This window comes from Dama dama, chromosome 22 (assembly GCF_033118175.1).
Source record: "Dama dama isolate Ldn47 chromosome 22, ASM3311817v1, whole genome shotgun sequence".
In the NCBI taxonomy this organism is placed as follows: Eukaryota; Metazoa; Chordata; class Mammalia; order Artiodactyla; family Cervidae; genus Dama; species Dama dama.
In genome coordinates this window covers 14,590,131-14,614,850 of record NC_083702.1, presented here as the reverse complement: position 1 = coordinate 14,614,850, position 24,720 = coordinate 14,590,131, and the positions used below count along the sequence as shown (strand labels likewise).

The 24,720-nt window shown below is 42.9% G+C and overlaps 2 protein-coding genes across 5 annotated transcripts; one reads left to right on the top strand and one right to left on the bottom strand.

Annotated features, from left to right (window-relative positions):
• Nucleotides 1-7: 7 nt before the first annotated feature.
• Nucleotides 8-24,622, top strand: AKAP3 (A-kinase anchoring protein 3). 4 transcript variants are annotated; one of them, XM_061124736.1, is made up of 5 exons: nucleotides 8-924; nucleotides 6,394-6,501; nucleotides 9,907-10,002; nucleotides 14,590-16,923; nucleotides 24,282-24,622. In XM_061124736.1, exons 3-5 carry the CDS (start codon nucleotides 9,907-9,909, stop codon nucleotides 24,435-24,437), a joined length of 2,586 nt encoding a protein of 861 aa, XP_060980719.1. In that variant the 5' UTR covers nucleotides 8-924; nucleotides 6,394-6,501; the 3' UTR covers nucleotides 24,438-24,622. The 4 variants fall into 4 exon arrangements, with proteins under 4 accessions (XP_060980719.1, XP_060980718.1, XP_060980717.1 ...); XM_061124735.1 differs by having other exon boundaries at nucleotides 8-1,232; XM_061124734.1 differs by having other exon boundaries at nucleotides 8-1,663.
• Nucleotides 22,681-23,166, bottom strand: LOC133043236 (cytochrome b-c1 complex subunit 7-like). Its single transcript, XM_061124062.1, has one exon. The coding sequence runs from the start codon at nucleotides 23,133-23,135 to the stop codon at nucleotides 22,800-22,802; it is 336 nt and encodes a 111-aa protein (XP_060980045.1). The 5' UTR covers nucleotides 23,136-23,166; the 3' UTR covers nucleotides 22,681-22,799.
• Nucleotides 24,623-24,720: the final 98 nt, after the last annotated feature.

The following is a 24,720-nucleotide window of genomic DNA, read 5'->3' as shown; positions in this document are numbered from 1 at the left end:
GGTGGGGTCGACGGTGGCTCAGAAGAGCGCGTAGGAAACCGCGGGAAGGGGTTGAGAGATTTGAGGGAGACCCGGAGGAAAGGGGAGAAAAGAGAGGAGTCTTGAGATCGGAGTTCCATGTCAGGAGCTGACCGTAAAGATGGCGTCGGAGTTTCTAGGAACCTGAAGTTCAGAATAAACCACAGACCGAATCAAGGGCAGCAGTCCAGCTTCCCCAACTCTCAGTTCATCGCTCCCTGAAAGTGTCCGCTGGGGCGGCCCTTGAGCCCTGGAAGCTTTTCCAGGAGAGAGCCGGGGACTCGGGGACTGGAGGGGGCGGGGACGCGGAGAGAAAAGGTGAGGGAGAGAAATACACCTGAGGAAAGATGCGTTCGTGGAATCCGAAGAGCACGTTCCGTCCCCCGGGGCCTTGGCTCTTGCTGTTCCCTTTTCCTGCGGCCTGAGACGAGCTCAAGTCTCTGCTCGTGGGTGACCTCGGAGACGACTTCTCTGACGTGCTGTATCATTCCACCTGTGTTTTAAGTACTATGATTTACCAAAGCTCTTATCTCACCACCCGACATGAATCCAGGGATTTTTAACTTGGACTCTGACCCAGGAGCGGGCTTCCGGAAGTCTGTGAACCTCCCGAAATGTCCTGTAAAATTTAGTAGGGCTTCCCCGGCGGCTCAGCGGTAGAGAATCCGCCTGCAATGCAGGAGACCTGTAGGAGACACAGGTTTGATCCCTGGGTTGGAGAAGCTCCCCTGAAGGAGGAAATGGCAACCCACTCCAGTATTCTTGCCTGGAGAATCCCCATGGATAGAGGATCCTGGTGGGCTACAGTCCATGGGGTCGCAAAGTCGGACGTGACACATGGTTCGCACACGCCATCTGCACATTTTTCTAGGAAGAAACTCAAGGTGGCTCTCTCTAGAGCAACGGGTGTGTAATAGTCTTTTAATTGTGGATCCTTGGGAGTTTGCATTGTTCTAAAAAGTAGTATCTAGAGCTTGCCGAAATTCCAGAAAGAGAAGATGAAGACTTGGGTTTTTAAATCCTTTTTTCGTGGCAGCCTCTCAAAATTCCGGAATAAGAACAGCGATCAGCAACATGTCCTGAGACATCTACCTAGGGCATATCAGAAAACAAGCTCCTTTGGGGGAATCTTTTCAGACTTGGTCATTTCTTCAGTGCTTTGTGTTTTCAGGAAGAAAGGAGTGTGCCTTGCTAGGATGAACAAAAGACATGAAGTGAGTGGGAGTGGCTTGTTACTAGGTTTGCAAGGTTGGTTGGTCCCATTCTGCCTCACCCCCACCACTTACTGACCTGTCATCTTACCAAGTGAATTGGAAGAGGAAAGTAACTTGATTATATCAAAGATGTTTCCTAATGCTGCACTCAGATTTTGTGACCTCATCCTGTGTTCACTTAGCACTTACATTTTGCTAATATTTGATTTTGGAGTCCATATGAATAGAAACAGTTTCCTGGTTCTGGTAAATTGACAGATCCCACTGTCATCAGTCACAATCCTAACACCTGTGTACTATTGTCAACTATGTTTCATCTCCAAGTCAAACAGTGCCATGTATGCTCAATACTAGTTTCCAAGTGGCATGATACTGTTGAAAGATCATCGACTTAAAAATCAGAATATTAGAGCCCAGTTCTAGCCTACCAGGTATGTGTGGTGACCTGGGTGAGGTTCTACACCCACCTCCCTGAACGGGAGGGCTGTTTGGGGAAGAATGGGTACATGTATGTGTATGGCTGAGTCCCTTCACTATTCACCTGAAACTATCATAGTGTTAATCGGCTATAACCCAATACAAAATGTTCTTGGTGTTAAGAAAATAAAAATTTTAAAAAAAGATTCTGCACCTGGCAAACAGGCGAAAGAACACCTGTCCTGTTTCCTCAAAACGTTACTGTGAGGATCAGATGACATGGATGTGAAGGTGCCTTGTCAGCTACAAAGTGTCATACCCGTGTACATGCTCTCTGTTTACATACCACTCAAGTGTCAAGATCATAGACTGTTAGAGCTGGAAGGGATCTTAGTGCCGTGATAAAGAATCTACCTGCCAATGCAGGAGATACAAGAGACTCAGGTTCGATCCCTGGGTTGGGAAGATCCCCTGGAGGAGGAAAGGGCAACCCACTCCAGTATCCTTGCCTGGAAAATCCTATGGACAGAGGAGCCTGGCGGACTACAGTCCAAGGGGTCCCAAAGAATTGGGACGTGACTGAGCGTCTGAACAAACACATAAGATCACAGAACGTCAGAGCTGGAAGGGTTCTTAAGAGAACAAACCCAATTTCTTTTAAAGGTAAAGAAACTGAAACATAAAAGGTCATCGATACATCACTTTGTTGAAGGAAGCTTGTAATAAACCAGTACGTCATTTTTAAATTCATTAACAATTTTAATCTTTATCATATAGCCTTGCTCAGAGAGTCATTAAGCATACCTAAGTTATTATAACATTCCAAAGAGAATGTACGATTAACAAAGTCTCCTCAAGCCTAGAAATTTGCCAACTACATACTCTTGACCCAATTAATCTCAGTACTGTTTCTCGGGTCAAGAGTTGTAGTGCTACTATATCTCTGACCTCAGATTTATTCTAACCCAGATGTGGTCAGTTTAGCAAACTATCTCAGAATGTTTTTTTAATGAAGGAGGCTCATAATTGAGTCCAAGCTGGATCCCACAGAATGAAGTGATTCCATGGGCTTTGCATAAAAATTTAGTAGACCCTCAATTCTTTTTTCTCTGCACCCATCTGGATGTGATAATACCTAATACTTATTGTTCTTTTTAGTGGAATCCCTTGGCATAAACTATGCATACCCCTCTCCTATGTGTGTGTGCTCAGTCATGTCCAACTCTTTGTGACTCCATGGATTGTAACCTGCCAGAATCCTTTATCCATGGGATTTCCCAGTCAAGACTACTGGAGTGGGTTGCCATTCTCTTCTCTAGGGTATTTTCCCGACACAGGGATGGAGCCTGGGTCTTCTGCATTGGTAGGTGGATTCTTTACCACTGAGCCAAACTGGGAAGCCCCTTCCCCCTCCCATATTCCCTACCAAAAATTAGACACTTAAACAAGAAAATCAGTCTGGAGAAAGCAAGCCCAGTTCTTCCAAACTAAGCATCAGGGACTTGCAGTGTATCTTCACCCCTCCCCTTGTCTGATGATCGCTCAGTTTCTGATAGTGTCACCACTGTTGCTATAGAAGCAGTGATATCACCAGCTGTGATTCTGATGTCACTTTCCAGTCCCAGCAAGGGGGAGGTACATGGAAGTCTGGGGGAGGAAACAAGATCTTGAGCTGAGCACGAACATCCCAGCATCTTTGTTGACTTTAAAAGTATCTTCTGGAGTCTTCTGTGGTTCACTCTTCCAGTGCTGCAGAGGTAGGAGATCCCACTGGACTGATGAGACAGCCTGTTTTCTGATCTTCTGTGGTTAAAACGGAGAATTCAGTGACAAGGAATGGGTAACTTAATATTCAACCTCACCTCCCTCTTGTCCCAGTTAATGTCATGTCAGAATCTTCTGGAAATAAATGAGCCTCTCCTTCAGCACAATGATAGTAGATGGTAGCTACTTACCATCTTTGCTGTTAAAAGTTTTAATTTTGTTTCAGATGGACTAGATCTCCTTGGCCATACTTTTGCAGACATGAGGGCATCTGCTTTTCAATTTCATGATGTGACTGGAAGCTTGACTACCTGCTGACTTTTCCTGTTCATGTGTGGGCTATTCCAAATGTTGGGGGTGGGGTAGATTTTTTTGTCTGTTTTTTTTTGTTTGATTTTTTCCAGTGCTCTGATAGCAAAATCAGATTAGTATTGCTCTGAGTCCCAATTCTCATCCACTTTCATCCTGTCTTATTTCCGACTCCTTGGCTAGACAACAGAGAACTAGAGCGAGGCAGAATTCATATAGCTATGTGGAGAAAACGTCTGTACTAACAGGGCAATGGAGAGAGAAGTTATTAACAAGGGGAAGTGAAAATATAGGAAATCACAGGAAAGCTTTACACTGAATGGTACCACTGAGAAAAAGATATACACACACACACACAGGCTCACAGTCTTCTAATCCTTAATTTAAACAAAATCACATGAGACTGATTTCATCAACAGCCAAATTTATGGAGTGTCTACTGTATGCTTCGCATTTAGAGAAAGAGAATGAGAGAAAAATAAAACAGAATATATTCTTCCTTTTTAAAATCAGTAATAAAAAGTGGTCTAGTAAATTTTAAAACTTGATCAGATACATCTCAACTCTGCAAAGGCTTCACATACACTGCCTGTAATTTGAGTATTTCTGCGAGCTTAGGAATCTTGAGTAAACAGGAGCTCTTGCTTATGATGAACACAGGAAACATGTCCTGAGATGGAACTCCGGGGTCTGGGATACAGCTCCATATCCAAGCCCCTCTATTATTTATGCCTCCCTGGCTGGCATTCATGGTTTGCGCTCCTCAGTTATCACTGAGGTGATAATCACATTGACATTTTAAAGGAACATTTTAGGTCAGTCCTATTGTTCAATTGGGTCCCCCTATTGGCCATAAGAAAAATTCTTAGCTTCCAGAAGGTTAACCTGCAGAGCTGTAACTATTTCAATGAATATATTGATTGCTTTTAATAGTCCCTTTATGGGTGTCAGTTTCCTTATCTTTAAAATGAGAATGTTACAACAAATGATTCCCAAGGTCCATTTATCTTCACATTGTGTATAGTTAGCCTTCTTTCCTCATCAAAGTTAATAGATAACAGCATCGTTTGTCTCATTTATTTTCCATTTAATTCCAGGATATCACTCACCCACTTTGAAGTTAGGAAATGGATGAATCCATTCATTAACTCAAATCTCTAGATTTTCCTTCTCTCTTTTCCATTTCATTATGAGACATGTATACATATTTAGAAGTCTGAATGCCACTACCATCAAATGGCATTTAAGTACCTTGTTATATACACTGTTATCCAGGACAATTTAGGGAATTTAAAGTCTAAAACAAACTTCATGGATGCAAACAAACATGCAGAGGATATAGAAAATAGAATAAAAACCTCTGGACGTATGTAGGTGGAAGTGTTTGCTGAATCTATGTAACGAGTAAGTGTGAAATAAGTATAAGAGCACTTTTGAGATAATTGATTCATTTTTATTATTGGGATAGGAGATCCGTTAATAAATCATTGGACAAATATTTATACCTTCAGTAAGTCTCTGGGGTGAGCATATTCTCAAAAGGATTCAAGCTTTGTGAAAGCCTTACCACCCTATCAGACTTGAGCAAGTCATTTATTTTTTCTCAGATTCTCCAGTTTAAGAAAGAAAAATTGAGCTATCCAGAATTAGCAATAGGCAGTATTCATATATTTATTCACTCAGCAGACAATTATAAGGAAGATAATTGATCTGGAAGCTGGTTTTGACATTAATTGTGAATTCCCTTTGCCACAAAAGGACTCATTTCCCCTGAATCCTCAGAGGAGAACTTAGAAAGTGTTTTGAGATCCATGCGCTCAGGGCACTTACTCTCCATTCTAGCTACTGAACTTCTGACTTCCTATTCAAACGAAGTTTCAGATTAGGCTAAAAATTTCCAGTGTCCTTGTTGTTAAATAAGTCTGTCTGCCAATGACTGGAAAGTGGAGAATAATAATAGTCATTTCAGAAATAATTGGTCAGATAATAAAACCCTTGTTGTTGAAAGGCTGTTGCTGAACCACAAAAAGACGCTGGGATTCTTGGCCTCCGGAGGAGAAGAATTCAATCCAGGGCCAGAGACAAGGCTTGATCGCTCAGAGCTTTTGTGAAATAGAGTTTTATTAAAGTATAAAAGGGATAGAGAAAGCTTCTGACATAGACATCAGAAGGGGCAGAAAGAGTACCGCCTTGCTAGTGTTAGCAATGGAGTTATATACTCTCCAATTAGTTATTACAATGAATCAAAAGAATGTCTGGAGGTTGTAAAGACCTCACTAGACCTACTCCCATAATTTACATTTTAAGATAACAGGATTAGCCAGAAGGTTTTTTCCAGAGACTGTCCTCAAGCAGGATACATTATTGTTATATACTCCTAAGGAATGTAGAGGGAAAAAAAGTTTGTCCTTTCTTCCTCCTTGAGAATTCCAGACCCCTCACTCCTTGGGGACCCCTGGACTTCTTATCAACCTGCCTAGGAAATGACTCTCTTATTGTCATGTAGGAACCACGAGACTGCAAGAATGATATCTGTACTTGGAATGTGAATATCATTTTGTGCTCATCATTTGCATATCATATGTGAAAATAGGTCAAAATCATTTGGTAATGAGAGCAATAAAGTTCATAGGTAATATTAGTCATTTTTATTTTTGTCTTTCCATTGCAGATTCCTTATATTTCATGGAAGGAGAGGTGGGTAAACTTAAGAATAGTGAAGACAACAAGAAATTAATCCAGAGCTTTCCTCATATCTCAGAACCTGTCCTCAGTAAGAGTAAGTGACCACACAACTTCCCTACTTTCTGTTCTTCGTTTTCATCCCTGCTTTTTAATTGTTCAGTGTAGCCTAAATAGGGCTCTCCAAGTGGCACTAGTGGTAAAGAATCTGCCTGCCAATGCAGGAGACAAAAGAGATGCGGGTTCGATCCCTGGGTCAGGAAGATCCCCTGGAGGAGGGCATGGCAACCCACTCCAGTGTTCTTGCCTGGGAAATCCCATGGACAGAGAAGCCTGGTGGGCTGAGGTCCATGGGGTTGCAAAGAGTCAGACACGACTGAGCAACTGAGCCTGTAGCCTAAATAAATCAGTAGATCCTATTGACATCATCATGTTCCATTAGAAGTCATTCATTAAGATGAAATGTAAATCGGAGATTAAGAGATTTGCACTGTCAACAATCTAGGCAACCTGTTTCTAAGTCTTTTGTTTCTTTGGCCAAGGAACAGTGCCTTCCATTTCTTTATTCATGGTGATGATTCAAGCATATGAATATTTACATAAAACAATGAGCTGCTGAGAGGCAAAACAAGGTTTAACTTCATAGACAGTAAAAACTTCATTGTTAGGGGTTTAAAAAAACATTAAAATAAGGTACCAAGAAGCTTGCAAAATCTCAGAAAAAAATGTTTTAAAGAATAAACAATTGTATTTCTGGAGCTGTCAAGTCTGTTGCAGAGAGGATCTCTCCATATAAGCCCAGGGATTTTCAATTCTAGGTGTCTGTTAGAATCACCCAAGGAGCTTTTAAGAAATTCAATGCTGGGACTTCCCTGGTGGTCCAGTGGCCAAGATTCTGGGCTCCTGATGCAGGGGGCCTGGGTTTGATCCCTGGCCAGGGAATTAGATTCCACATGTGGCAACAAGGACCTGGTGTGTGCATGCATACTCAGTCGCTGCAGTTGTGTCTGACTCTTTGTGACCCCATGGACTGTATCCCTCCAGGCTCCTCTGTCCATGGGATTTTCCAGGCAAGAATACTGTAGTGGGTTGCCATTCCCTCCTCCAGATCTTCCCGACCCAAGGATCAAACCCATGTCTCCTGTTGCTTCTGTTTGGCAGGAAGATTCTTTACCACTGAGTTACCTGGGAAGCCCAAGACCTGGTGCAGTCAAATAAATATTAAAAAGGAAAAAAGAAAGTTTTATCCACTTGTTTCCAAACTCTAAAACCAGTGAAATAAGGTTCTCTGAGGATTAGTCTCTCAGATTCGGTATTTTAAAATAGTTGATTCAGTGCTTTTAAGCAAGATCCTTCTAAGGTCTAATCACCATGTAAAACCCATGGCTTGTTCAAGGAATCTATTGTATCATAGTGTTAGGAAGAGTGAAAGAAGCTCTTTCCCCAGATCAGTGACCTAAGTTAGTGATTGGGGTATAAAAACAAGTCCACATCCTTTTGGGAGCGTGAACAGATAGCTCTTGAAAGATCTTATGCTACTGCTGCTAAGTCACTTCAGTTGTATCCGACTCTGTGTGACCCCATAGATGGCAGCCTACCAGGCTCCCCTGTCCCTGGGATTCTCCAGGCAAGAACACTGGAGTGGGTTGCCATTTCCTTCTCCAATGCATGAAAGTGAAAAGTGAAAGTGAAGTCACTCAGTCGTGTCTGACTTATCCTGACCCCATGAACTGCAGCCTACCAGGCTCCTCCATCCATGGGATTTTCCAGGCAAGAGTACTGGAGTGGGGTGCCATTGCCTTCTCCGGAAAGATCTTATATTTTCTTTTTAATAATTACCTATGTTTTGTGCAACAAAAATAATAAACCTACTTAATGTTGTTGTTCAGTCACTCAGCCGTGTTCAACTCTTTGCCACCCCATGGACTGTAGCCCACCAGGTTCCTCCATCCATGGGATTTCTCAGGCAAAAATACCACAGTGGGTTGCTATTTCCTTCCCCAAGGGATCTTCCCAATCCAGGGATTGAACTGGATTTTTTTTTTTTTTTTACTACTGAGCCACCTGGAAACCCACATATAAATAAGTTTAAATTTTGTATAATCTGTGTTTGAGTTGTGTTGGTTTTGCTTGTGGGGAGAGATGTCTACCCTCCACAAATAAAACCTAAATTCCTTTAAAGCAAATATTTCCAATTAACCACACATTGAATCATGTATAATGCTCCATTTATTTCAAGCAATTATTTACATAATTTCACTGTTTAAAATTTAGGATAAGCTTTTAAACTTTATTTTCACAGAATTTTAAGCCAGTGTATCTGTTAAAAACAAGATATAAATATGTGTGTCTATTCACAAAGATGTATAGGGGCACTGAGGAGAAAAAAATGGCCATCTCATTCCACCTTGTTTATTGAGAAATATAGGCCTAAGCAACACTTACAACAAAAGAAAGGAAACTTCAATGAGGAAGCCTGATAATGGAATTCTGACTTGACAAAAGAGGGCAAAGAGAAGCTTCTCATACTTGTAGGTTATCGGTGGACAAGTATGATAATTAGTCACATTTTCAAGAACTATCAGATAAGATGCAGTGTTGCAGAAAGTCGATAAGACTAAGCCCACAGTCTAATCCCCCATGGATTAGGGGTTGGTGCTCACTGGTGAGGTGAAGTAGTGAAAGCAGTAAGCATAAGCAATTATTTCAAGAAAAATGACTACAAATAAGAAAAGAGAGAAACAGTAGCTAGAGGAAGGCTTGGGATGGAAGAATACATGTAAAATAAAGATCAGCTTTCCGGAAGACCAGGTAGATGGTGGTGCCATGACAGAAATTAGGAAATAGAGCAAGGAGTTGGGAGGGTTATGAAAAACATCAGCCAGGACATCACTACCTCCAAGGCCCTTTGGCTGGTGCATAAGACATCTCCCTTCTCTTGCCATTCAGAAGTTTGGTGGAACCATGGAGGCTGAGAATTCCCCCAGGACTTTTGACTAACTGGAAGAGGGATTATTCTTAAGCAAGCCATCCTAGACTTATTGCTAATATAAGTAAGTTAGTCCTCTAGAAATCAATTACAAAGAAGCCTGCATTACTTAGAAAAGTTGGTGGGGCAAGAGCAGAGAGGGAAAAGTCAGTTAATTCTTTTTTGATCAAGTTGAGTTTCGAGCATATACTGAAAATCCAAGATGTGAAAGGGTGGTCAAGCCAGGACACAGAATATGCTCAGGTTCGTTCATGAGCAAATCTGTATTAAGCACCTCTAGAAGACACCAGCCTCTGGCCTTGCACTAGAGATACATGTTCTAAGGAAATCTTTCTGTGGTTTGGAGCTGAGAATGCAGAGGTCCAGAGTTAAGTGGATCTGAAGTAACTCTCAGGACAGTTGTCTATGGAGAGCATCACTCTTGTTTTCCTCATCTCAGTCATTTGTCTTATTACTCCTCACTTCCATGAAACTAGCCCTTTTGATGATCCTTCTCCTTTTTTCTACTTCCAGATGTCGGATAGGGTTGACTGGTTACAAAGCCAAAATGGAGTATGCAAAGTTGACATCTATTCCCCCGGAGACAGCCAACCCCAAGACTGGAAAATGGTAAGGGTCAGCCTCCTTATACATACGGAGTTAGGAATATGTGGAGTGCCATTAAGAGTAGGCTTATTCTCTCCACCGCCACCTCTGTTTTTTCCTTCGTATTTTTGGCCATCCTGCATGCAGCATGGGGTCACAAAGAGTTGGGCACGACTGAGCAACTAAGCAACAACAACAACAAGCAGGTTTATTATTTTTGTTATGTGAAACATTATGGGTAATTACCAAAAAGAATTAGTTCCCTGACCGGGTATCAGACCCATGCCCCCTACAGTGGAAGCGCAGTATCTTAACCACTGGACCGCCAGGGAAGTCCCACCACCTCTTATTTTTGAAGATGAAATTCTTGGGGGGAAGATTAACTCCTTTAGAATAAAAAAAAATCCATCTATAATTTTGGGGGGGTTAAAAATCCTATAATGTGATATTTAGTAGGATAAATATGCCACAGTTAATGAAAAAAAAATGTATAACAGTTGGAAAACTTTGGTCTTCTAATAGAAAGAGACTCAAACAGAAATATTCTAAGTTTATAGATGTGTAGGATGCCTCAAAATTCTTAGAATTATAAACTCATCTAAGTGATATTGTTGTTCTGCCCTCATCATTCAACAAACATTTATTCCACACTTACCAGTATCAGGTACTGTTAAGTCAGAGTCCCATCAGAAAAGGGAAACCAAATCAGGAATTTAATACTAAAAAACTACTCAGTAAGACATATTTAACTAAGTTAACTACTAAAAGCTGTGAAAGAGGACTCCAATAAGAGATCCAGAAGCAGTGAATGCAGAAACAGCTAATACCCTAGGATGAAACAGTGAACAGGGAAGAAAGTTAAGGCTCACAAAGTCCCTTTGTCCTCAACCAAGGCTGCTTCAGATCTCCTTGGAGAGCATGCCCTATAGCAGGACAGCAACCTGCATCCCAGTGGTGCTCAAGACACTTGCCAGACGGCACAGGTGGCCAGAAGGGAAGCCCCTCCCGTGATGACCAGGTGGCACCCCTGCAGCACCCTCTGCCAACAAAGCCAGCCACCCAAGAGGAAATGTTTAAAGGGCCCAGCCCCAGAGTCACAAAGCAAGACTAAAAAGGGTAGACTTGGACTTGAGAGACAGTAATGAATGACTGGCACAGACTCTGTGCTGAGTCTTAGGATCAGAGATAGAAAACTAAACTCACTTGTCCAGAGGTTAAAGAACCCTTCTCCTTCCGACTGGGACATCTGTTGGACATCTTGACAAAGATTTGCAAAACTGTTAAAAGATCATTTTCAGAGAAAGGTGAAATAATGACTCTCCTGCTCAACATTCGGAGAACTAAGATCATGGCATCCAGTTCCATCACTTCATGGCAACTAGATGGGGAAACAGTGGAAACCGTGGCTGACTTTATTTTTCTGGGCTCCAAAATCACTGTAGATGGTGACTGCATCCATGAAATTAAAAGACGCTTGCTCCTTGGAAGGAAAGTTATGACCAACCTAGACAGCATATTAAGAAGCAGAGACATTACTTTGCCAACAAAGGTCCATCTAGTCAAGGCTATGGTTTTTCCAGTGGTCATGTATGGATGTGAGAGTTGGACTATAATGAAAGTTGAGCACCAAAGAATTGATGTTTTGAACTGTGGTGTTACAGAAGACTCTTGAGAGTCCCTTGGACTGCAAGGAGATCCAACCAGTCCATCCTAAAGGAGATTAGTCCTGGGTGTTCATTGGAAGGACTGATGTTGAAGCTGAAACTCTAATACTTTGGTCTCCTGATTCGGAGAGCTGACTCATTTGAAAAGACCCTGATGCTGGGAAAGATTGAGGGCAAGAGGAGAAGGGGACGAAAGAGGATGAGATGGTTGGATGGCATCACCGACACAATGGACATGAGTTTGGGTAAACTCCGGGAGTTGGTGATGGACAGGGAGGCCTGGCGTGCTGCGGTTCATGGGGTTGCAAAGAGTCAGATACGACTGAGTACATGAACTGAACTGAACTGGTGAACATAAAATAGACTCATGTGAAAGATTTTAACTCATTAATGAGATTTTATTTAATTCATTAATGGTGCAGTTCTAAGGAGAGTCCAAAAGAAAAAAAGACATGTATGTAGATCAGGAATATTGGAATGAACTGTGCAAATGGAAACAAAACTGACCTCTTCCAAAGTGGGAGAGAAAGTCAATCATTCCTTCCTGGTCAGAATTAACATGTGTGTAGACAAGAATTATACTGCATTGCTAACAGTTATCTATAGTTTCAAGAGTTATCGGGTATTTCCAAGAGAATCAGAATCAAGAAAACATGGAGGAGTATGCTATAAACTGTGCATAGTTTTCTACTCGAGTACCAATTTCCTTATAGTAGCTATTATTCAAATTAGGAGAACAATCTAGAGGACTTTGAACCAAGTTCTGTGGCCCACAAGCAGCTTAAACCAGGCTGTAGCGATCCAGCTGCTTTTGTCTTCTTCCCAAGTCATCCAGACATTACAGTAGACTGTTGACGGTAGGGGTGGAGAGTGCCAATTTCAGAGTCTGAACTGGATTTGAATCCTGTCCTCCACCACATGTTAGCTGTGAGATGCTGTATATATGTATATGGGGCTTCCCAGGTGGCGCTAGTGGTAAAGAACCTGCCTCCCGATGCAGGAGACATAAGAGACGTGAGTTCAATCCCTGGGTGGGGAAGATCCCCTGGAGGAGGAAATGGCCACCCACTCCAGTATTCTTGCCTGGTGACTCACATGGACAGAGGAGCCTGGAGGGCTACAGTCCTTAGGGTCGCAAAGAGTCAGATGAGACCGAAGTGACTTAGCACTTAGTGCATATATATGTGTGTGTGTATACACACACCCTCTCTCCCTTTTGGATTTTCTCCCCATTCAGGTCACCACAGAGCAGTAAGTAGAGTTCCCTGTGCTGTATAGTATGTTCCTGTCAGTTGTCTATTTTACACATATTATCAACAGTGTATATGCATCAATTTCAATCTCCCAATTCTTCCCACCTCCCCCTTTCCTCTTTTAAAATGCCAAATTATTCTTTAAAGATGAGCAGTACTTGTGGTTATCCTCAGAGAGACGTAACTCCAATCATTACAGTGATCCCTTACATTTGATGGTAAATAGGACACTTTCACATACATTCTTATTTTAGCCTATGTTCAAGTGAAGATTATAAATTAGGTCAACACATAAATGTGTGCCTATGCTTAGCAGAACTAGCATCCACCAAAGACTCTGCATTCACTCAAAACTAATAAATTGTCCCACAGATATTAATTCTTCAGGTACAAATCAGATTCTTGACTTAAGCATCCCCAGTGGTCCACTGGAAGCCACTGAGCATATCAGGATTGTGCTTGTGTAGCCCGGCAAAGTGATTAATTATGCACCAGTGTCCTTGAAGTTTCTGATATTTTGAAAACTATATTTGTAATGAAAGTGAAAGTGTTATTTGCTCAGTCATGTCCAACTGTTTGTGACCCCATGGACTGTACCCTGCCAGGCTCTTCTGTCCATGGGATTCTCCAAGCAAGAATACTGGAGTGGGTTGCCATTCAATTCTCCAGGGGAATCTCCCTGACTCAGGGATTGAACCCGGGTCTCCATCATTGCAGGCAGATTCTTTACTGTCTGAGCCACCAGGGAAGCCCTATACTTGTCATAAGAGACCTAAATAAAACAGCTCAACCATAAAAATAGTAATTAATAGCAATACATGCAAAATCTGATTTAGTGCAAATTCGAACTCTATAGCCGACGAGGGTCAGATCTTAAGGATCTATGTTGTTAGAGGTGACTGAGAGCAGGGGCCCAGGAGTCACTGGTCCAGTTGGAACTCCTCCTCCATCAGTGATTAGCTGTGTAACCTCTGGTAAGTAACTAACTTAATCCGCCAGTTCTTCAATTTCCTCTTCTGTTAAAATGTGGATAATAAGAAAGCTAGCATTTAAGTTTATTGCCAGAATAATAGTGGCTTTCTAGGTGGCTCCCTGGTAGTCTGCCTGCCAATGCAGGAGATGTGAGTTCAATCCCTGGGTTAGGAAGATCCGCTGGAGGAAGAGATGGCAACCCACTCCAATAATCTTGCCTGGGAAATCCAGGCAGAGGAGCCTGGTGGGCTACAGTCCATGGGCTTGTAGAGTCAAGACATGAACTGAGCACACATGTGCACACACAGAATAATATTAAATGAGGTCCTAATTTTAAAGTACTCAGAACAGTGCCTGATATATAGTAGGTGGTGGTGGTGGTTTAGTCAGTCAGTCGTGTCCAACCCTTGTGACCCCATGGACTGTAACCCTCCAAAGCTCCTCTGTCCATGGGATTTCCCAGGCAAGATTACTGCAGTGGGGTGCCATTTTCTTCTCCAGGGGATCTTCCCGACCCCCCAGGGGTTGAACTCCGGTCTCCTGCATTGCAGGCGGATTCTTTACTGACAGCCACTAGGGAAGGCTGATATATAGTAAGCACTCAGTAAATGTTGCTTCCATCTGTTGGATTGATGGAGGAGTTGAGACGTGAGAGGCGCGATCATTTTTGTGACTGCTCTTTGAGGTTGTCCTGAATATCCTGTGTCTTTACTTTGTTATAGTCGGATGAGTCCTTGTCTGCTTTTAAGGAAGCCTCACACGATCCCATCAGAGTGCTCAGCTGGCTCCGCAGAGACCTGGAAAAAAGCACAGCAGGATTCCAAGATGTTAGGTTCAAGCCGGGAGAATCATCGCTCGGCAGGGAAATGGTCAGCCAAGGAGACCCGCGCAAAGGATTCTGCGTGGACTATTACAACACTACCTCCAGGGGCAGTCCAGGGAGGCTGCATTTTGAGATGAGTCACAGAGAGAACCCCTACCAGGGCCCCAGCATGCACACCGGCAATGGGAACTCCATAGATGAAGTCTCCTTCTACGCCAACCGCCTCACAAATCTTGTCATCGCCATGGCCCGCAAGGAGATCAACGAGAGGATTGACGGCTCTGAGAACAGGTGTGTCCACCAGTCAGTGTACATGGGGGATGAGCCCCCACCCACCAAGAGCCTGAGCAAAGTGGCGTCGGAGCTGGTAAATGAGACCGTCACCGCGTGCTCCAAAAACACCCCATCAGATAAGGCTCCGGGCTCTGGTGACAGAGCCTTGGGGACATTACAGAGCCCCCCAAATTTAAAATACAAAAGCACTTTGAAGATCAAGGAGAGCACCAAGGGAGGCAGGGGTCCAGACGACAGGCCTGACTGTAAGAAGTCTTTCTTCTACAAGGAAGTGTTTGAATCTCATAACTCGGGCGATGCCAAAGAGGGAGGAAGGACCTTACCGGCGGAGAGAAAGATGTTCAGAGGGCATGAAAGGCCCAATGACTTCACAGCTTCCGTCAGTCAAGGGATCATGACCTACGCCAACAGCGTGGTGTCCGACATGATGGTATCCATCATGAAGACCCTGAAGATCCAGGTGAAGGACACGACCATTGCCACCATCGTGCTAAAGAGGGTCCTGATCAAGCACGCCAAAGAGGTGGTCTCCGACCTCATCGACTCCTTCATGAAGAACCTCCACAATGTCACGGGGACCCTCATGACGGACACGGACTTTGTCTCGGCCGTGAAAAGAAGCTTCTTCTCTCATGGAAGCCAGAAGGCCACAGACATCATGGACGCCATGTTGGGGAAACTCTACTCGGTGATATTTGCCAAGAAATCCCCTGAGACAGTCAGGAAAACCAAGGATAAGTCTGAAAGTTACTCCCTCATCTCTATGAAAGGGATGGGTGAGCCTAAACACCGAAACGTCAACTTCACCTCCATGAAATCAGAAGGTAAAGTGAGGGAGAAAGTATGCACCCCCACACCTAAACCTGAGAAGTCCTGTATGGAAACTCTGGGGGAACACATTATCAAAGAGGGGCTGACCCTGTGGCACAACAGCCAGCAGAAGGAAGGCCTGTCTGCATGCTTCCAGGGTTTACCCTTCGTAACTCCCAACAGACAGCATAAACCTGTGCCGGACTTTCCCCTGCACTGCCCTTTTGACCCCTGCAACTTCAGCCTCCCTGTGCAGTGCCCAGAAAAACCTGAGAATTTTATGTGCGACTCAGACTCCTGGGCCAAGGACCTGATTGTGTCTGCCTTACTTCTGATCCAGTACCACCTGGCCCAGGGAGGTAACATGGATGCACAGAGCTTCCTCGAAGCTGCTGGCACCTCCAACCTGTATCCCACTAAGTCCTCAGCCGTTTCCCATGAGTCCAGCGTCCGGTCTCCCCAAGTGGGAGCTGACCCAGAAGAAGTGGAAAAGAAGGACCTAATGAGCAGTTGCTTCAACTTTATCCGGAACTTGCTCAGTGAGACCATTTTCAAGAGCGACCATAGCTGTGATCCCAAGGCAACCAAGGAAGACAACAGCCCCCAGTGTGAAAGACCCGTAACCCCTTCTCCCACCAAATCAAATGAATGTGATGAGCCTGGGGGTGCCTTTGCGGGGCTCACCAAGATGGTGGCTAACCAGCTTGATGGCCACATGAATGGGCAGATGGTAGACCATCTGATGGACTCAGTGATGAAGTTGTGTCTCATCATTGCCAAGTCCTGCGACTCTCCGTTGGCAGAACTGGGAGACGACAAGTCCGGGGACGCCAGCAGGCCAACGTCAGCCTTCCCGGAGAGTTTATACGAGTGTTTATCCACCAAGGGCACAGGGACGGCAGAGACGCTCCTGCAGAATGCCTACCAGGCTATCCACAGTGAACTGAGGGGTCTATCCGCACAGCCCCCCGAAGGGTGTGCAGCACCCAAGGTGATCGTCAACAACCACAACCTTACCGACACAGTGCAGAACAAGCAGCTCCAAGCCGTTCTTCAGTGGGTAGCCGCCTCTGAGCTCAACATCCCGATTCTGTACTTGGCCAGTGACGATGAAGAAATCCAGGAGAAGGTAAGGCAGTAGAGTCAGGGGCTTGGGGAAGACTGATTACGGTTAATTAGGGTTTTAAGTGCCTTTTCTTTCCAAATGGGAAGGTAGCCCCAAGAAGGGTAGGATGGGAACAGTAAACATTCGAAGCTCAAAACTCACAGCCAAGCCAATGGGTAAATCAAAACTAGATTTTGCCCAATAAGAGGTGTGTCAAAGGGAAAAGAAGATATACAATTTTTTTTCTCTTTTTCTCTGTGTATCTTGATGGGAATGCACAAATAAGGAGCCTCCAAGTGAGTTGGTGAAAGAATCAGAGTAAGGTCTGGGCTCAGACTGAACTCTGGGTAGGACGGCTTTGCCCAAAGAATGAGAAGGAGATGCTGGAAGGCGTCCCAGGGATGTGTTGGCTGGGGGCGAAGGGTCTAGATTCATGGTATTTTCAAGCCTATTGTACCTCTCCTTGCTGGTGATCTAGGAGCCATTGGGGATTTGAAGGGATTCAGTAAATAGCATCCCTCTTCCCATCACCCTAAGTTCTGAATCAATTGATAAGTAAGACTAAAGAATAAGGTAGACAGAAAGTCAGCTTATTACTGTTCTTACTGATAAAGGTAAGTATGCTTTCTACCTCCTTTCTTCTCCCAGTTTAGCCCTCAGAACTGCTCATGGAAGGGAAATTTTGAGTCTGGGAAGCTTTGGTTTACATAGTTGGTGCTCCGTGCTAATGTGGGGAAATTAAGAGACCATCCCCACAACACACACACACACTCTCTCTTAGGGTTTGTTGTGTTTTGTTTTTTTTTTTTCAATATCACTTCATCTCAATTAAGAGAAGTGGAACAATGGCATTTACCAATTAAGTAATAAGAGGTGGCACCAGAGGCTGGGGTTATTATAAAAAGCATCCATCTTCTTAGAAACCAGAGGATATGGAGGAAGAGGCTTTCTCTGTTTGATGCATGGGGTTAGTAGTGCTTGTAACTGGGTTACTTGGTGTATCTGATGACCAGGAAGACACAGGACTGTACTGCACACAGAATAGGCTACACTCAGCCTAAACGAGAAACTGTCTTCTCTCCTGTAGACTTGCTCCTTTTGCAGTAACAGTACCCTGTAGACTCGTTCCTTGCGTCTCTGTGCACCAACACGTTGGCAAGTGCAGAACCTCAGGATCCACTCCTGACCTACTGAATCAGAACCCTTAGCAAAACCCCCAGTTGATCTGTGTGCCTGTTCCACGTTGGGCCAGAGGACAGAACATGGAGATCCAATCTTAGATTTATATCTAAGAGTACTTGCTTGGCAAGTTCTGTCTGTTCACTGTTTTTCCAGCCTGTAAAACAAATTATTTTGTGTGTGTGCTTAGTCACTCAGTTGTTTCTGACTCTTTGTGACCCCATGGACTCTAGCCTGCCAGGCTCTTCTGTCCATTAGATTCTCCAGGCAAGAATACTGGAGTGAGTTGCCATTCCCTTCTCCAAGGGATCTCCCTAACCCTGGGATCCAACACAGGTCTCCTGCATTGCAGGCAGATTATTTACTGTCTAAGCCATCAAATTATTTTCATAAGTTGCAATTAGCAGAGGAGCCAATATTCAGGAAAGCTTTAGACTGATGAAAAATCTAAAAAGAAGCATAGCTTTCACATGTACAGTGTGTGAAATAGAATTTGTTCTGACACAATCTTTTAAGTCAACTTCATCCTATGTAACAATCACAATACATTCTGGTTTTAGATTATTTTTAATTAGAATGTCTATGATACAATTCTCTAGAATGAGACAATAGACTTGCAGGCTTCCTTTTAAACACACACACACACATTTTCTTAAAGGAAAGGAGTGAGAAACATGGGCAACAGCACATGCAAATGTCACCTGGTGAGTAGATTTGTCCTGAGCGGCAGCATATTTTTAAGAAAAGTTGGATGGCTTATACATCAAAGAAACTATGTAAATATGAGTTGTGGTTTTTTTTTGTTTGTTTTTTTTTTTGGAAAGAGATTTAATTAATATAGGCAACTATTTTCATGCTAATGCTGGTGATTAAATCTGCTAATACCGGCATATCCATGAGCTCAATTCCTTTAAACAAATTTGTATCTATTTTAAAAAACTGTTGGTCACGCCCTGCAGCATGTGGGATCATGGTTCCCTGGCCAGGGATGGAACCCAGGCCGTCTGTATTGACAGTGAGGAGTCTTAACCATTGGACCTCCATGGAAGTCCCTATATCCATTTTTGAATAGGTAATGTGTGCATACTTCAAAATCCAAAGGCACAAAAAAAAAAAAAAAAAAAGATGCATAATTAAAATTAAGGACTTTTTCTCATTTTTATCTCCCCATTCCATTGCCCTCCCTGGAGAAAACCATTCTGATCAATTTCTTGTTTATCTTTCCAAAAATGCTTATGCAGCATACAAGTTAATACATATTTGTTGTTCAGTCGCTAAGTCGTGTCTGAATCTTTGCAACCCCATGGACTGTAGCCCACCAGGCTTCTCTGTCCCTGGGATTTCCCAGGCAGGAATACTGGAACGGATTGCCATTTCCTTCTCCAGGGTGCACCAATTCGCACACCTGTTAAAATAAAATGAGATCACCTCTTTCCCGCATAGTAACTAACCTACGGTCCATGCCAAACTTTTGGTCTTTGCCAAATGTTGCCTTACTTTGCACTTATCTTTTTAGGAATGAGGTGAATATCTTTTAATGTGTTTAAGAGCCATTTTTGTTTGTTAAAAATCTTTATTTGGCTGCACTGAGCCCTTTCTGTGAACTTTTAGTTGTGGCATGTGGAATCTAGTTCCCAGACAAGGAATCGAACCCAGCTTCACTGCCTTGGGAGCTCAGTGTCTTAGCCACTGGGCCACCAGGGAAGTTCCTAAGAGCCGTTTTTGAATTTCCTTTTTCATGAATGAATCATTTGTTTATAAACTCTGCCCATTTTTTTCTGCTAGGTTGTTTGGTCTTTTTCTTATGGATCTGTGAGAGTTTTACATAATACTAGGAAAATAGTCTTTGTGATATTACATATGATTTTTTAATCATCTGACTTTTGATTGGTGTTTCGTTTTGTTGTTTTTGCCATGAAGAAGTATTTTAAATGTTTATATGGTCAAATATGATAGTTTATCTTTTATTTTTCCTAGATTTTGTGTCATATTTTGGAAAACATTCTCCACTACAAGATAGAAACAAAACTTCCTCATGTGTTCTTTCTTCTAGTACAATTATGATTTTTTTAAAAATGTTTAAGGCTTTGATCCATTTCGAATTCATTTTTACACAAGGTGTGACATATGGATTCAGTCTTATTTTTTTCCAGATACCTATATGTCTTTGTTTTTTCCCTAGGCTTTCTGCTTCTATTCCATTGAGTCATTCATCTGTTCTTACTAGTTTAATACTATTTTAGTAGCATATTGCTTTAATTATTGTAATTCTGTCATATGTCTTAATATCTGATAGGACTAGAGACTCCTTATTTCTCTGTCTCAGAATTTTCTAAGCTATGTTTCTCAGTTTCACCCCCAGCCACTGGTAACCATCAACCTGCTTTCTATCATTACAGATGTACCTTTCATTTTAGAAAATGATGGAGTCATAAAGCATGTAGCCATTTACATCTGGCTCTCCACAATTAGCATAAGGTTTTTGAGGTTTATCCATGTTGCAGTATATGTCAGCAGTTCATTCCTTTTATTGCTATATAGAGTTTCTTTGTATATGTTTTCTCTATCGACTCACCAATTAATAGACATTGGGGTTGTTTCCATTATTTTGCTATTATGATTAATGCCTCTATGAACAGTCACATACAAGTCTTTGTATACATTTTCACTTCTCTTGGGTGACAAGGAGTGTAACCGCTGCACTTTATGGTAAGTATAATTTCTTAAGAAACTGTTGGACTGTTTTCCAAAGAGGCTGTACCATTTTATATTCCTACCAGCAATTTTGTTGATTTCAATTTCTCCATATCCTCATCAACATTATTCTGTTCTGTTTTTAATTATAACTGTTACAGTGGGTTTTGACTGTGGATTTAATTTGACATACTGACATTAAAATGACTAAAGATGTTGAGCATCTTTTTATGTGCTGATTAGCCATTCATATATAATCTTTGGTGAGTTGTCTATTTAAATAGTAAATCTTTTGCCCATACTTTGGGTTGTTAGAAAGTTAAAAGAATTCTTGATGTATTCTGGATACAAGTCCTTCACCAGATATATATATATATATATATATATTTTGCAAATACTTTCTCTCAGTCTGGAGCTTATTTTTTTACTTACTGGAGTGTTTCAAAGAGCAGAAGTTCTTAACGATGACATCTAGTTTAGTTTTTACCTTCACTGCTTGTACTTGGGATGTCATATCAAATAAATCTTTGCCTAACTCCACTGTCCTCTATTGGAGGCAGTCTCGCCCCTATGGGACATGTGGCCATGCCTGGAGACGTATTTTGTTGTCACAACTGGGAAAGGAGGGCAGCCCAGCAGGGAGAGGCCGAGTGAAAGAGTTAGTCACTCAGTCGTCGTCCAACTGTTTGCCGCCCCACAGGCAAGAATGCTGGAGTGGGTCGCCGTTTCCTTCTCCAGGGGATCTTCCCCACCCAGTGATTAAACAGTTAGTTCTGTTTAGTCTGCTTTTCCTTTTTGTTTTTCCATTGATTGTATTCTTTTGCATTATTTTTAAACATTTCTCAGTGTTCCATTTTAATCTATCTGTTGTGTTTTGCTATATCTCTTTGCATAGTTTTTTAGTGGTTTCTCTGGGTACCACAATCCACATACTTAACTTGTCAGAGTCTACTTAGAATCAACAGTGACCACTTAGCCTAGAATGTAGAAATCTTCCTGCTCTATGGGGCCCTTCACCCTTCTGCCTGAGGCTGCTGTTATTTTATGTAATTAGCTGCCTAAAATCTATTTAATTTTATTGCCTAAAATCCTTAGGCAATATTATTTTTGCTTTCAACCCTAAAACATATTTTAAAGAATGGAGGCAAATCGTTCATCATTTATCCTGAGATTTTTACCATTTCTGTCGTTGCTGGTTTGCTCCTCATGTTCCCAGTTTCCTTCTGATACCATTTTCCTTTTGTGCAAGGAAACAGAATGCATTTTTCTGGTGATGAATTCTCTGAATTTAATCTGAAGTTTTGTTTGACCTTCATTCCTGAGGCATATGTTTGCTGGACATAGAATTCTGGTTTGACAGTTCTTTTCTTTTAGTGCTTAAAAAGTGCTGCTGCACTCCTCTGTCCTCTGTGGTTTTTGATGAGAAATTCGCTGTCATTGGCATTGTTGTTCCCTTACGTATAATGTGCCATTTGTCACTGGCTGCTTTTCGATCTTTTCCCCTTTTTCTTTCAGTTCAGTTCAGTCGCTCAGTCATGTCTGACTCTTTGCTACCCCATGGACCTCAGCACGCCAGGCCTCCCTGTCCATCACCAACTCCCGGAGTTTACCCAAACTCATGTCCATCAAGTCGGTGATGCCATCCAACCATCTCATCCTCTGTTGTCCCCTTCTCCTCCTGCCCTCAATCTTTCCCAGCATCAGGGTCTTTTCAAATGATTCAGCTCTTCACAGTAGGTGGCCAAAGTATTAGTTTTCAGCAATTTGATGATGATAGGTCTTGAGGTGAATTAGGGGGGTTCATCATATTTCAAGTTCACTATGCTTCTTGAATTTGTCTATATTTCTGTTAGCAAATTGGGGAAGCGTTCATGCATTATTTCTTTTTTTTTTTCCAACAATAATTATGATATTTATTTAAAGTAACACATTTACAGCCCAAATAGTTCTACATTGTACACTTCAGGTTTAACCAACTTCATAAAAATACTTGAGAACAGCTGTACCCACAGATTTAGACTACTAAATTATTTCCTTGCCCATTCTTCTCTCTCTTTTCTTTCCCGAATAACCTCTTTCAGATGTGGTTCAAGGTAGAATTTATCCTCCTCATATTTTGTCCACTGCTCTTTAGGCAGGATCGGCTGCCTCATGCTGAGGTCCAGTGCTCTCTTAATGCGAAACACTCTGTCGTTATACAGGTTCTCAGGAAGCCTTCTTATGGCTTCTTTTACATCGTCATTCTCATGTATTGTGTCATCTCGCATTAAGCCCAGTTTATTGAACCTGGCAGCGTTGTAATACCATTTTCGAATACCCTCCAGCCACCTGCTTGATGCTGAAACAGCTGGCCGGCCCGCCATGTTGACCTCGCATTATTTCTTTAAATATATTTCTGCACTACCCTTTTTCTTCTTTAAGGTCTAAATGTAAAACCCTCTGGAACTGTCCCATAGGCCCCTGAACTCTGATTATTCTCTCAATCTTTTTGAACGAGGCTTATTCTATCTCTTATGCTGTTCAATATGGTTAATTTCTATTGCTCTGTCTTCGGTTTTCCTGGGTTTCTTTACTCATCTCCATCTATTTAGTTTTCACTTTGGATTTGGTATTATTGTTTAACTGTACAATGACCATGTTTAGCTGTACAATGAGTCTTCGTTCTGTCTCCTCTTTGCGGAGACTTGTCTTTCCATCTGTTTCAAGAGTATCCTTATGCACTTCAGTCTCTGCCTGGAATTTCCCCTGAAAAAGCACCTGATATTTGGCCTGTTAATCTGCCCTTTGAATTTTTCATAGAGTCAGTTGCAGAACGCACAAAATGGAAAGCTGGTTCATTTGTTGCCACACGGATTCCAGATGAATGGCAATATACTGGGCTCATGAGAATACTTGCTTGGGCCTTTCTCATTTTATGCTTGAGAAGAGGATTAAACATAGAGTTCAGAGACTTGGGTATGAGCAGTGCCTCCGCTAATTTCTGGCACTGTATAACTGACAACTGTCACCTCTCCGGGCAACATTTTCATGGGGGTTGAATGCATCTTTGAGTCACCTTCCTGCTCTATCATCCCAGGGTTCTCTGGCCTATGGGGCTGAGAAAGCAGCACCTACACTGTCCTACGGCTCTTTCTCTCCTGTCCGTGTTGGTCTAGGGATGGTGATGGGAGCCCATTTTATGATGTTACACTGAGCTTAAGAACTTCAGAATCCTTAGAAGGCAAGAACACCATTGACCAAACACCCACTGGAAGCAGGAAGTCTTAGTCTTTGTGGGACATCTTCCATATCACGGACAGGGGGTTGTCGTTTAAATGAAGGGTGATGGAACCCACTTTCTTTTGTCAGACAAGCCAGCGAGTGTCCCAGTTTTGGAAGTAGTCTCGGCATCTCCCTGGAGGCCCTCCCGCGGCTAGGGACCGCCCCCTGTTCTCTGGCCTTGAAGGCCCCGCCCGACCTTAGGTGGGATGCTCCGCCTCCTCGACTACCGCTTTCTTTCCCTCCCTCAGCTACCTCAGCTCTCGGCAGCCGCCCTGGAAAAGGGGTGCAGCGTAGGTAAGGTTCTACAGTCGGTGCTGCGGTACGAGAAGGAGCGACAGCTGGACGAGGCGGTGGGCAACGTCACACGGCTGCAGCTGCTGGACTGGCTGATGGTGAACCTGTGATAGGGGCCCGCCGCCGCCCCTCCTTCCCGCAGTGGGCCCCGCCCTCGCCCCGCCCTTCGTCCTCACTGCCGCGGCCCCCACTCCCGCCTCCTCACAGAGCCCCAACATTATCTTCATACCACTCACGTCTAAGACACGTCATCGTGCGCTAGTCCCTGGATTTTGCAGATATTCTTGTCCATGCGAGCAAGGACGTAAAATAAAAATTACAAATAAATGGCTCCGAGTGTTTGGTTTCCTTAGGATCCAATGGGACCAATGCCTGTGTGCTAAGTCGCTCAGT

Coding starts and splice junctions, on each gene's coding strand:
- AKAP3 (XM_061124736.1), top strand. CDS start 9,907: ATGTCGGATAGGGTTGACTGGTTACAAAGCCAAAATGGAGTATGCAAA. Junction 10,003..14,589: donor AACCCCAAGACTGGAAAATG/GTAAGGGTCAGC, acceptor ACTTTGTTATAG/TCGGATGAGTCCTTGTCTGC. Junction 16,924..24,281: donor ATGAAGAAATCCAGGAGAAG/GTAAGGCAGTAG, acceptor TCCCTCCCTCAG/CTACCTCAGCTCTCGGCAGC.
- LOC133043236 (XM_061124062.1), bottom strand. CDS start 23,135: ATGGCGGGCCGGCCAGCTGTTTCAGCATCAAGCAGGTGGCTGGAGGGT.